This window comes from Carassius carassius, chromosome 5 (assembly GCF_963082965.1).
Source record: "Carassius carassius chromosome 5, fCarCar2.1, whole genome shotgun sequence".
In the NCBI taxonomy this organism is placed as follows: domain Eukaryota; kingdom Metazoa; phylum Chordata; class Actinopteri; order Cypriniformes; family Cyprinidae; genus Carassius; species Carassius carassius.
Window position 1 is genome coordinate 33,896,223 of NC_081759.1, and position 12,631 is coordinate 33,908,853.

Sequence of the window (12,631 nt, forward strand, 5' to 3'; positions counted from 1 at the left end):
GAAATGATTAAATGAGTTTAAATGAGCTTGGATAGCAAAATATAAAGCCATATCGAGTCTGAACAGTAAAGAATGATCTAATCAGAACACACTCGTTCCCTGATGGCCCTACAGATACAGAGATTTTGTGCTTTATTTGATTTTCAGGGCGTCTGCATGAGTGGTCAGAGATGAAAAGAGATGTACAAGGCAAACACAGATGCATCCTTCACATCTCAGTGCCCCTGCCTGCATCTCTAAAGCTAAAACACACTCACAAACAGATATGGATATATGCGTGATTCTTCACATGCTCTCATAATGGCAAATTTCAACTAGAGTTTTATGCTCTAAATATAGCAACATTAGGGATCTATTTCCTGTTTGCTTCAATCGAATATTGCAATGCATTCTCATTTTTGTATTATTACCTAAGAAAGACTAACCACATTGCACTTTTTCTATCTGGCAGCTTTTTATGAAATGCTTTGGACTGTCCTTTGCACCAGCTGCTGCTGTTTTGCTCTTGGACATCCACTCGTGATGATTGAAGACTACAACTATCTACTGTTTTATCTGTTTGGTAAATCCAAAAAACACCCACGCACCAACTAGAGTGATTCGTGAACATTTTCCTCTACAGAGAACCACTTTAAAGACTAAATGTTCTATCCTGTATACTACCTAAAAAAAAACCTAATCTTGATATTCAAAACTCGATCACAGTAACAGATATTGCAGATACAATTGCACTTTGACTACCTCCACCTACAAAGAAAAAAACCACAAAACAGAGCTCGACATCACATCAAATACTTACAGACACATATGACAAACAAACAGTAGGAGAAAATTCACAAGTATGACACGCTGTTTAAAATCTTATTCAATGTAGTTTTTTCTTTAAGACACTAGAAAGTTATGAAAAGTTTTGAAGCTAAAGGATAGAATCTGCCGATCTACAATGAGCTCGGTCTACAAATGACTTAAAGTCACACATACAGTACACGAGTCTATTGAAATCTAAACCATCTAAACACAAAAAGTTCCTTACACATATATAAGGTGTGAGTGTCATTTCAACACCACTTAGGTAACTCAATCATTAAGACTGAACAGTTTTCTACTTAAAAAAGTTTCGCTTTCCTCTTCTCTCTCTCTCTCTCTCTCTATCTAAAGATGGTACATTACAGAGGGAGGCCAGTTAAACGAACGAAACCTGAGTTATATTCCCTCTAATGAATCCTAAAACACGCATACTTTAAAAACTAAAACAGTGCAATATTATGCTGAAAGATAAATTACAGTATTTTTTATAGAGTTTGGAGTGAATATGTACATACAACAGTTCCACAGTTTATCCTGCACAATAACCTCAAGGCGTTTTTCACTGTTAAATGGCCTTGTTTCACTGTCCCTGCTAGTTAACCACAAAAACAGCTTCTCAAAAAAGTACTAAAAACAAATCTGTCCTTATTTTTCCTCCTCCTTAACACAGCTTTTTTAAATTCTCAAAGAAGCTGAATTTTATTTTCTAAACCTCTCACAGGTTAAAAGTTAAGACCTGCGGAGATCTACCGAATGTTTCTCTTTCAAGCTGATAGCTCAAATGGATGGGGTGAAGACACAGCACCTAACAGTAATGGCTGCTTCCCCTCGTTTCATCTGAGGAGCGGTGAATTGGAACGTCTTCTCAATGTCAGCCATCCTCATCCTCATCCTCATCTTCCTCCTTCCACCTCAGGGCTTTTCCGCCCAGGCTCTCTCCGGAGGGAGCGTTGCCACATGGGCCCTAAAGAAAGCTACCTGCCTCTTGGGCTGCTTTAACCAACGACTCAATGTCACAAAAGGTCATCGTAGTCGAGAAGTTTGGAGTGCTGGCGGCTCTTCCACAAGCGATAGAGGCGGAAATCGAAGTACATCTCGATCATCTCCTTACCTGAGTGTGGAGAGAGCACAACATTTTTAGCTCTCCTGAAAATATCTGACCATAAAATAACAGGCAGCATGTCACACATGTACCATACCATCCGCTGAGTAAAATAGATCTACATTAGCAGGCCTTTATAGGCATTTGTGGGAGTTTTAAACACAGTTCTCTATTTAAAACGGTGGTAATTATACTCAACAGTGTGAATCAAGCTGTGAGTCCATAGGGGAGAAAAGGAGATGGAAGAGGAGGGAGGGGGGCAAGAGTGCCTCCTCCTGGGTCCAATAGAGAGACAGAAACAGTGGGGGAATATAATGTGGTTTTAATTGGAGAATAATTACTGTCAAATCAATAGCTGTGGCATGGATGAGAGTTGGGGTCAGAGTTCACGTGGCACAAGCACGTTTGTTGAAATGCATGTTCCATTTGTTTACTGTATGTGTGTCAGAATATGTGATTGGTCATGTCTGTAGTATGTGTGTTAGTGTATGTGTGTGCAGTACACTCACCCTGAGCTGACAGTTCCAGAGGAGACTTAAACTCAATGGCATGAGGTTTCATCAGTCTCTTGAGGTTTTGAAAAAGCTGAGGACGAGAGAAAGTTTTGCCGTTTCACTACCTTTCACAGTTCAAACTGGCAAAAGACCATCAGCATTACTTACAATATTTCCAATTAAAAACAGATATTGCAGATATATTTACAGCTTTTTCACTAATTAATACCAATATCCAGATAGCAGAGGGGTTGATAAATATATAAACCACTACCACATATTTGATACATAACATCATGCTATAAATGCAAATGGGATATTCGCAAAACTATTTGATTGTTTTATTTGATTATATACACAACATTTAATATTATAAATAATAATACAAGTTATTATTATTGTGTATATAAAGCAATAATAACAATACCAAGTATTTAATAATAGCAATAATTGTTTAAACTTATTTCTTTGTCTGTACATTTCAAAATATCCAAAAATCAGTCTATAACGGCTATAAAAATCTGTAACCATTTCCAGCTAAGCAAACTCTTTTTCACTCTGATCGACTGCTAATAGGAGCCATACAGTGATGAATGTGCAATCATAAACCAGAGGAAGCTGAACAGGGCGACCTGTGGAGCATTAAACTGAGTGTTCTGTGGTTCTGTGATTGACCTCCGCCAGAGTGTCAATGAGAATCCTTCATATCAAGACAAAGCCTGTCAGAGTGCATTAATTGCCTCCTGCTATTCCCTCCCAATCCTTCGACTTCTGTTTCTCTGGTCGCTGTCAGTATCATCTCTCATCTGGGCATCTTTCCTAGAAGCTATTCTCCACCTCTCTAATCGATCACGGAAGCCACAGAAAGCCTCATGAATCCACCCTCAGCTAATCAATATCTTTCCATTGTAGTGAAGCAAGGGGTCTCTGGCTCTTCAGGCCATTTCATCTTTCCTCTTTCATCGTGATACACATATGACACAACTGTGAAAATCGTAATAATTAACAGCATATTAGCAGCTGAAATCAAATTAACAACAGCAAAAGCAGGACTCATGAGGAACTGGCTCAAACTCACGGTTTTGATGATGCTCAGCAAATTAGTCTCTTCCCTTTATTCAGTATAAAATGACATGTGCTCAGGCAGTCGTTACAACCTTATTAGCTTTCTGGTATAGAACACACAAGACATATGGCCAGCTGCTGCTGACTTGGCACAGCTAATAGAAAACAAATCACAGAGACCATGTATTATGGTTATCTGATGCTAACACAACCACCAAAGCGCACACGAGAAATAAATAAATTAATAAATAAATTACTTTTTTGAAGTGGATCTTTTAAACGAATTTGATCCAGGTTATAAAACCAGTCTGAATGATTTGTTTACAGACTCGCTTGGCCTGCTGATGATGCTTTTGTATCATTTATGAATTATTGTTACTGCATGGAAATGCATTCAATATTTAAATTTAATACAGGCTTGTAATGACATAAGGGTGAGTAAATTATGATAGAATTTCAATTTATGCAGGAATATTCTCTTAAATACAAAAAGAAGGCATAGAGCTGTTGGGCTCCTCGTTGCACCTGGTCAGACTCTATAAATAGCAAGTTCACTCAAGGTACTTCTTCAGAAGTAGCAGGGCAGTGCTGAATGGACCATAGGGGAAAATTGCTAAATGCAGCGAAAAAGCCTCTATGTTCCTTTTTTTCCTTTTACCTTTCCCTTTAGTTATTTTTTCTCTTTAGGTCTGTCTTCATAAACTGCCTGGACGAAATGTTCATGTGGCAGAAATTCTAAGAGACTCTAGTTTCGTGCATGGTCATGTGTACTTCAATCAGGGACTGTGTGCACTTCAATCAAGAGACTGCATCCAAATTTGTTTACAAAGTGTCTGTCATACAGGTGCACCACAGTGGTGTCAATGTTCAGCATAATGCTTAAAAATATCTGTGTGACTTACATCTAAGAATACTTTGCATATAGATATAAACTCTGAATACTGACTTTTTTTGTACAATTCCAATTCCAATGTTCACAAATGAGTTGATTTCTTGCAATCCAAACTTTTTTCTCCTAATACTGAGTTTACATCTCACCGTTGCGTTTTCTTTTACCTTCACAGAAGTACAAAAAATACATATAATTGCGAATTTTTCCATCTCAAAATTATTTACTTTTCTTCTCAGAATTGTGAGTTTGTCGCAATTGCAAGCTAACATCTCACAATTCTCGCAATACTCAGAACTGTGAAAAAAGTCTGAATTGTGAGATATAACTTCACAATTACCTATAAGTTACAAGGCCATATCCAGATTGGCACAGCTGAATACATGTCCAGAGCTGTAGTGGCCAGAGGCTACTGTCAGCATGTGCCGGTGAGAGACTGCGTGTGTGTACATGTTAGAGTGTGTGTGCGTGTGTGAGTATATGCGGCAGAGAAGTGCGGGGGCGGGGTGACAGACTGTCTATCTGTCAGTGACAGAGCAGTTGCTTGTCAATCTGGCACACTCATCTCCTTCCATCACATCATTTTTCATGCACACACCTGCCACAGCATGAAATATGAGGCTGTACAGTAATGTCTCCTCTGCAAGTGTGCTAAAATCCATAAATGACTATTAACATAAAGGGTATGGCTGTAAATACAAACTACGTACATAGTCTCTCTCTCTATATATACACTAAAAGCCTGTCTTGATTATTTCCTTTCTTGTCTTTATGACAAAAAACTATGGGGTTGAAACACGCAGGGTGCTGAGTAGATGGGATTATCTACCTTTTCTCCGTTCGCATTGCCGAGCACATAGCAGCCCATAATGTGGATGGGGTTAGGCTTGGGATTTAATAAACTCATGAATCTGCCAAGTCTCTTCCAGAACCTGCACACAAAAGCTCAGAATGATTACAAAGGCTACACAGTTTTCTATATTGTAAGGCTTATGAATTGACATAAAATATTTATTATTTGAAGGGAAACCGAATGCCATCTTTATGTACTCTATACAGCTTATTTATTAGTTTTATTCAGCAGAAAATAAAGATCGTCTTAATGGTGTCCTCTTTGCAACATGAAAAACAAAACCATCATTCAAATTTTTTATAAATTATATATTTAGATATATGTATATATTATGGAAAGCCAAGGCATACTTTAAGGATTATCATTACAAATCTGGAAAGATGGTTGAATGACTGTATACATTTTCAAATGCACATTATGATCCAACCAAACTCAACACAAACAGATATAATAGGCTGCACTTTGCTTTGTGAAGGTGAGCACTCACTGTATCATGTCCTCCTCCTTCTCTACTTTAGCAAATGTGGCCACTTTGTTCTTCAGTAGGTAGAGATGACCCGGACCTCCCTGGAGAATACAGGAAGCCCATTAATACTCAGTGCAAAATAACATGTACATAAATACTCCACATGCAGACTTGTGAAAAAAGCGAGATATGCAAATAATCGAACACATATTTTTTTCCAACCTGACAGAAGATGAGCATGTTCCAGATTTTGCAGCCTTTTCTGTAGGCGGTGAGTTTCTTTTCAATCTCCTCTGAAGAGCAGAGAGATGAGAGAAGACAGAGAAGTGGAGAGAGAGGCAGCAAGGGAATCAGTTGAAATTACAGCCCAGCTTTTTCATAGTAAACAAACAGCAGGAGAAAAAAATAACATTTGGCCAATTAACATGTACCTAGTATATCATCAAAGGTGGCATGCTCATGATCCTGTGGGCAGAAAATGGGGCAAGAATTAAATGTCTCGTGTGTTTATATATATATATATATAAAAAACACCTGCATAAATCTGCAACATGAATAATTAGTTGGTAAATATTATGTGGCTTTTTTGTTTTTAGATAAGTTAAGCATAACATAAGCACTACATCTCGAGCCCAGCATTACAAAGCAGCAATTTCAAACAACGATGATTTACACTACTAAAACTTGCATGCGCGAGCTAACTGGTGGACATCATTAGCTGTGCTTAACACGAGGGCCTTTATACTGCATAATCAAACTTTGATTCTCTTTGATCCCATGTATGACTGCATCTTTAAATTATACTCACATAGAGAATGGGGATTATGGAGGGGTCGTCCCGACGGATGATGTTGGGAACGTATTCGGCCTTTGGGACTTTTGATGAAATTAGCTGTTCAAAAACAAGGATGAATAATACACACTCTTATTAATGAGCCCATTAATGATCAAACAGCTGTGCTACATGTAATGAGGATCTGGCGATGAGTTCATATAAAGGCAGTTGGTTCGTGTCAATGTGGTTGAAAGATGCATGTACCATGATTTTGGGTGGGATGAAGTCATCACCCTCACAAGCTGCTCTTTCCGACTCTCTCTCTTCCTCCCAGTCGACATCATCGCAGTCTTCTTCATCTAGATTGCCAGACGATGCCTGGAGGTCTCCACCTGGGGAAGAGGGTATATGCAAATACATAGAAACACAACACAAGCACATAAACAACCAATGAGATGACAGGTCCTCTCAATAAGCATTCTGTGGCTCACGACTGAGAGGTTAGTCGACCTAACATAACCTTTCCCGCATGTTTATGAGAAGATCTTACACAACAACACGTTTAGTGAGATAGAAAAGCACACATATAGACAGCAGAGTACATCCATGGTAACAAACATTTTACACATACGCACAGGTGCTGATGTGTGATGAATTGCAAAATGTGCAAATCTTATGAAGCTTTTAAAGAAATTATCATATTCAGATTTTGTTTTACATTTTTTTAAGGACATTAAATTCCACCATTATAAATTGCATTGCCATAATAAAAAAAAATACTGAATAAATATTAATTTAATATTAATATAATAAAAATAAATAAATAACGTTTGGGGTTTTATTCAGTAAGTGTGAATTAAATTTATTAAAAGTGTCAGTAAAGACACACAATGTTACAGAAGATTTAAAAAAAAAAAAAAGTAATTCTTTTGAACTTTCGATTCATCAAAAGAATAATAAACAGCACAATAATAATAATAATAATAATAATAATAATAATAAATGTTTCTTGATCACCAAATCAGCATATTAGAATGATTTCTGAAGGTTCATGTGACACTGACACTCGAGTAAAGGCATCGTTATAGGAATAAATTACATTTTAAAATGTATTTAAATAGTAAACAGTTACTTTAAATTGCAATAATTTTTATCAATACTAGAATTTTATTCTATTTTGGATCAAATAAATCCAGCATTGGTGAGCATAAGCAAAAGAGACAGACAAAAAAATGTATAAATTACCAAACATTTCAAAAGGTAGAATATTTAAAAATACAATTGTGATAATACCTCTTGTACTTCTTTAAAGTTACTTTTATGGGCAACTCAGTCTAACCTTTTTTACTTCAATGGATAAAGATAGAAATCTCTGAATCTGTCTGTCTATGTTATGTTTAAACAAGGCAGAGATATGATCTTAAAAGGCATTCTAAGATTAACCAATGTATGAGTGTTTTGCTTGAGTGACCAATCTTGTTCATGTTCTGAAATCAGAAAACATCAATACTGACACATCATGTCTGTGTACAGTATGTGTGTGGACTCACTGTCTCTGGAGTCATGGAGAGAGTCAGGCTTGACAGGTGTCGGGTCACTCCAGGACCGGCTGAAACTCTTCGCATTGCGATCAGCAAATGCTAATAACGAAGCGGAGGAGGAGAGCATCACACACACAGCTTTTTAACAGACACACACACACACACACACACTCTAGGCTCTTGTCTGAGGATGATATGTTTGAGGATTTCTTCGTTTTAGGCTGACTAGCTCTAAAATATACTGTAGCTGTATACTGTTATTAATAAGAGGGGAGGCAAATTATTCAGAAACTAAATCGCATCGCTAGTTGTACATCAGACAGACGTAACAAATGGTTTTGTTTTCATATTTTTTTCCAGATGCCTGAAGCATCTGTAACCTCAGAAAATAATTCATCTGACAACCTGAATTATTATCAAGCAATGGCATGTTTGCATATTTACATCTAAAGAATTGCACAAATATACAGATGAAATCAGACGTATTGACAATATACACACAGCCATACATAAGTATTAACATACTCATTCACTCACTCACTCAAACACACACAAAGACATCTGCAAACAACTCACTCTGGGCTTTCACTCTCCTGCTGCCCACCATCCTCAGGTGTTTCCGGAAGTTTCTGTGATAGAAAGGATTTGGAGAAGCACAGTGGATTGGAAAAAAGGTATAAGACAAGAAGGGAAAAGCACAAGAAAAATGGGAGATGGAGGAAGAGGAAACAAAAATGGAAATGTTAAATATGCTTTCAAACAATCCATTTATACATGGTAGCATTAGCATGGCTGATTATGGACGGGGATGAGTGTTTGAAGTTATACAACAAGCTCAGTGCAGTCCATACAAATCTCCAGTCCTCACAGTTCCTCTGTAATAAACAGGCATAAATAAACAGTTTGTCCCCGTTTGACACTGCTTCAGGCTTCAGAAACATAACATTTACTCATCTGTGCTTCTGTATTTTCAGATATTTTCATTACTTTATTCTCAAGCACACTGTCTGAGCTATTAGCTTGAAGTCACCATGAAATCCAAATTGACAATTCTCATTTACTATGGAATATTGCAGTGTTTATTATAAATGATTTATCAGTGCACATCATTTTTTTTTTAAACCATACGCTCTCGTAAACTTGAATCAAAATAACTTTCTCTCCTCCTCACAATTACATCGCTACCCTTCTCTGATGAAATTTTCACTGGTGTGAAACAGGGGCAGTAATTTCTTTCTTCTACCAACTTGTCACGCACATGAGAATGCAACAATTAGCAAACAACAATTTTATCCAAAAAACCAATCAATTACTAGTGGACAAACATTACGTCTTGTTCTAGAAGCCAGATATACATCACATCTGTTTCATGCAGATTTCAAATTTACTTGCACTGGTAACCAAAAACATTTGATTTTGGGTTGAATTATATCTATGTAGATGAATATCAGTATAAACACTCTATTAGCCAGAGAAACATAGAAAACGAATTTGAACCCTGATAGAGATAGTTCCCCCAAAAATGAAAATTACCCCATGATTTACTCACCCTCAAGCCATTCTAGGTGTATTTAACTTTCTTCAAAAAGAGTTATATTAAAACATGTCTTGGCTCTTCCAATGGCAGTGAATGGGGTTCAAGATTTTGAAGCCCAAAAAACCGCCAATTTTAGAAATATAAATAAAATATGAATAAACGTTATATTTCCGCTAACTGTCGTATGCACATTTATGAGAGAGTGACATACAGTACAGTATCTCTGTGGCAAAGATTAATATGCTAATCTTGCAAGAACTAAGTTTTGTTTACAGCAAAGAAAAAAATTTTCCTCTTGATTTATCTCAAAATCATCGTATATATATTTTTTTAGAAGTTCTCTTTTTGTATATTTAATTTGTGCCCAGAGTTTAGTTTTGCTTTCTCCTCTGCGTTTGTCTATGTCCTAAAACGCCACTCTCCTTAAACCCCATTCACTGCCATTATAAAGCTTGGAAGAGCCAGGATATTTTTAAATGTAGTTTCGATTGTATTTGTCTGAAAGAAGAAAGTCGTATACACCTTGAGAGTTTTGAGGGTGAGTAAATCATGGGGTAATTTTAATTACTGGGTGAATTAAATTTAAATTTTACTTATAGGTTGGTGTTTCACTGCTGCTAAAGCATAGTTATCACAGTAAAACTGGCAAACAATTTGTATAATTCTGTAGAAAGTACAAAAAATAATTTCACATTATATACTCATTACTGCAGTTTCAAACTAGAAATGCCAGAAAATCACTCAAAGAAAACTGACTACTACAAACATCCTCATCAGAGAATGAAAGCAAGTTCAGTTGACCCACTCTTTCAACTGACAGCCTCTCTCCTTTCGTTAGCACTCAACACTTGTTCTCCATGCATCATGTCACCATGGTTACACTGTAATGTAGTATAGTAGAGTGAGTGCTGTGGAGAGGTAGGTGGTCTTTCCTCATTTGCCAACAAATAATAGAGCAGCTCACACAGTGAATGCGGAGCCTTTAAAATAAATGAGAGCTGGGCTAGGGATGAAATTATGAGGCAATGGCTTTTACAAAATGCAGAATCCAAAACTGATGGCTATAGTGTCATATTTCCCACAGTCAATACATTACCGTTAGCATTTTTTCTGCAGGCATAATGCAGTTGCACAACACCACAATATTAGAAAGCAGCACTGTTGCCTAAGCTAGTTAAAAATACTGTGAGAAAACTAATATTCCTGCAGTACAGTGATGCATAACGGAGGACATTTTTTATAGTATGTAGCTGTGCCGCTATGAGCCTCTAATCAAATCCACCAACGTGAACATTTTACAAAAGAGAAGCTGGCTTTTTTTAATATCGCTGTTATATTTGAGATGGTTACAAAGAGCACGGTGACAATGCATCTGTATAGTTGTCAGAACTGCTTTTCTCCAGATGTCCGTCATGCTGACATGCTTCTAAACTGCTGTCAAAGTCAATGTGCCGGCTGACAAGGAAGGAGTGCAGATCTTCATCAAGTTTCAAAAATAGAAGTGCATATCAAGAGAACTATGTCTTTTTAGCAGGCCATTTTTAATTAATCGTTCTGATGATCTTAATCCTCATTTGTGAGCAGGCTGAAAATAGAGTGACCAGTCAGATCACCAGAGTATGACATGTTGATCCTCACACAGAGAGATATATATCTGTTCCTTTTTATGTAAAGAATAAAAACCACATATATATTAAGCACAACCACTTAAACAACTCCTTATGTATGTTCCACTTTTTCCATCAGCTAGGAAAAGAAACTCGGCATAATCCAAAACACTATGAGCTTCAAGAGATAGTTCACTCAAAAATTCAAATGATTTTATTATTAGTTTCATGCTCAGGGAACAGACCTGTAGATACTGCTTTTTAGAAAAAATCTGGCCACTTCAAAATAAGTAAAGTGAATGAGAACTGTCAAGCTCCCAAGTCACCATAAAAAATATCTGAAAAGTAGTCAAAATGACTCGTTCACTTTATTTCAGGTCTTTATTCAATGAACATCTTGACATATGCTCTAGCTCTCTCGGGTGCTTTCATGAGAAGTACAGCTATCTGATTGTGAATGGTTCATTCAGTTGAATCATCTGATGCTATTCACAAAACTAAAATGATTTGTTCACTAACCGGACAGGTCCAATCCAACTGTGCAGTTAACTTACTGACTCAGTTATTCACCGTTGAAGCAAGTTAACAGCTCACTGGAGAGGAAGATTATTGGTAAATAAATCAACTTAAATGTTGGTATGTTTGTCACACAAAGCACACAAGTCATATGGAAATAAATGAATTGTGATTCAACGTAATTGTATGGAAACCAAGGATTTTACATTATAAAACGGCGTTTATGTGTTTGGCAGAAGAAAGACACTCATTCAAGTTTTGAAAGACATAAAAGCGAGTAAATTATGGCACAATTTTCTTTTTTGAGTGAACATATCCTTTCATGTGCAGTTGTTTTGTAATCATAATGAATGCAACCCTCTCACAGTCAGAGGACAGAGACAGGCATCTGCAGTAATTCTTATCAGCAGTGTCATGGGATCTCTAAAAGCTACTGCTCTTACCATGTTTTTTGTTCTGCAGAACACCCTGAATTAACACAAGGGAGCAGAACTCTGTTAAACCTTTGTATCAGATCTGTTCTTTAAATTTTCATTCAGAGCACTGCACATTGGTTCTCTTTAGAAATTCAGAATCATGTTGGAAGAAGTTTTGATGATCTGCCAGCAGACCAATTAGGATGTACAGGTGAACAAGTGTTTTTAAAATATGTAAGCCAATTCGTCCTGGCGTAATGAGATTTGCTGTTGAGTTATTCATGGCGATCATGGCATTAATGTGCTGCGTGACATTAGACCGATAAGTGAAATTCTGAAAGTGTTCAGTTGTCAGTGTATTGACTAACACACTCCAGACACTGCACCTTTGGGTATTCGATTGGCCTATTGATCCAAGTAGCCAAACACAGACAGACACACACATATATGAACAAATGCTTTGTGTGTGTGTGTGTGTGTGTGTGTGTATGGGTCAAGGTTTTAACCTTCGTTTAAAGGCAGTAAAAACCTGAGATCACTTAATGGCCACAAAATGGCTTAAT

At 37.0% G+C, this 12,631-nt stretch overlaps 1 protein-coding gene across 1 annotated transcript; it reads right to left on the reverse strand.

Annotated features, from left to right (window-relative positions):
• Positions 1-855: 855 nt before the first annotated feature.
• On the reverse strand, positions 856-9,327 carry LOC132141371 (NMDA receptor synaptonuclear signaling and neuronal migration factor-like). The gene is made up of 10 exons (XM_059550827.1): positions 8,569-9,327; positions 8,002-8,091; positions 6,716-6,843; positions 6,485-6,568; positions 6,108-6,141; positions 5,899-5,969; positions 5,698-5,777; positions 5,187-5,289; positions 2,419-2,494; positions 856-1,918 (listed from the first exon to the last, which is right to left on the reverse strand). The coding sequence occupies exons 1-10, from the start codon at positions 8,780-8,782 to the stop codon at positions 1,821-1,823; spliced, it is 978 nt and encodes a 325-aa protein (XP_059406810.1). The 5' UTR covers positions 8,783-9,327; the 3' UTR covers positions 856-1,820.
• Positions 9,328-12,631: the final 3,304 nt, after the last annotated feature.

What these genes read in the sequence shown, in the direction of transcription:
- LOC132141371 (XM_059550827.1), bottom strand. Translation starts at nt 8,782, where the DNA reads ATGCTAATGCTACCATGTATAAATGGATTGTTTGAAAGCATATTTAAC. An exon ending in TCTCCATGACTCCAGAGACA is followed by an intron (nt 6,844 to 8,001) that starts GTGAGTCCACAC and finishes CCTCTTCCCCAG; the next exon opens with GTGGAGACCTCCAGGCATCG. An exon ending in TCATCCCACCCAAAATCATG is followed by an intron (nt 6,569 to 6,715) that starts GTACATGCATCT and finishes GTTTTTGAACAG; the next exon opens with CTAATTTCATCAAAAGTCCC.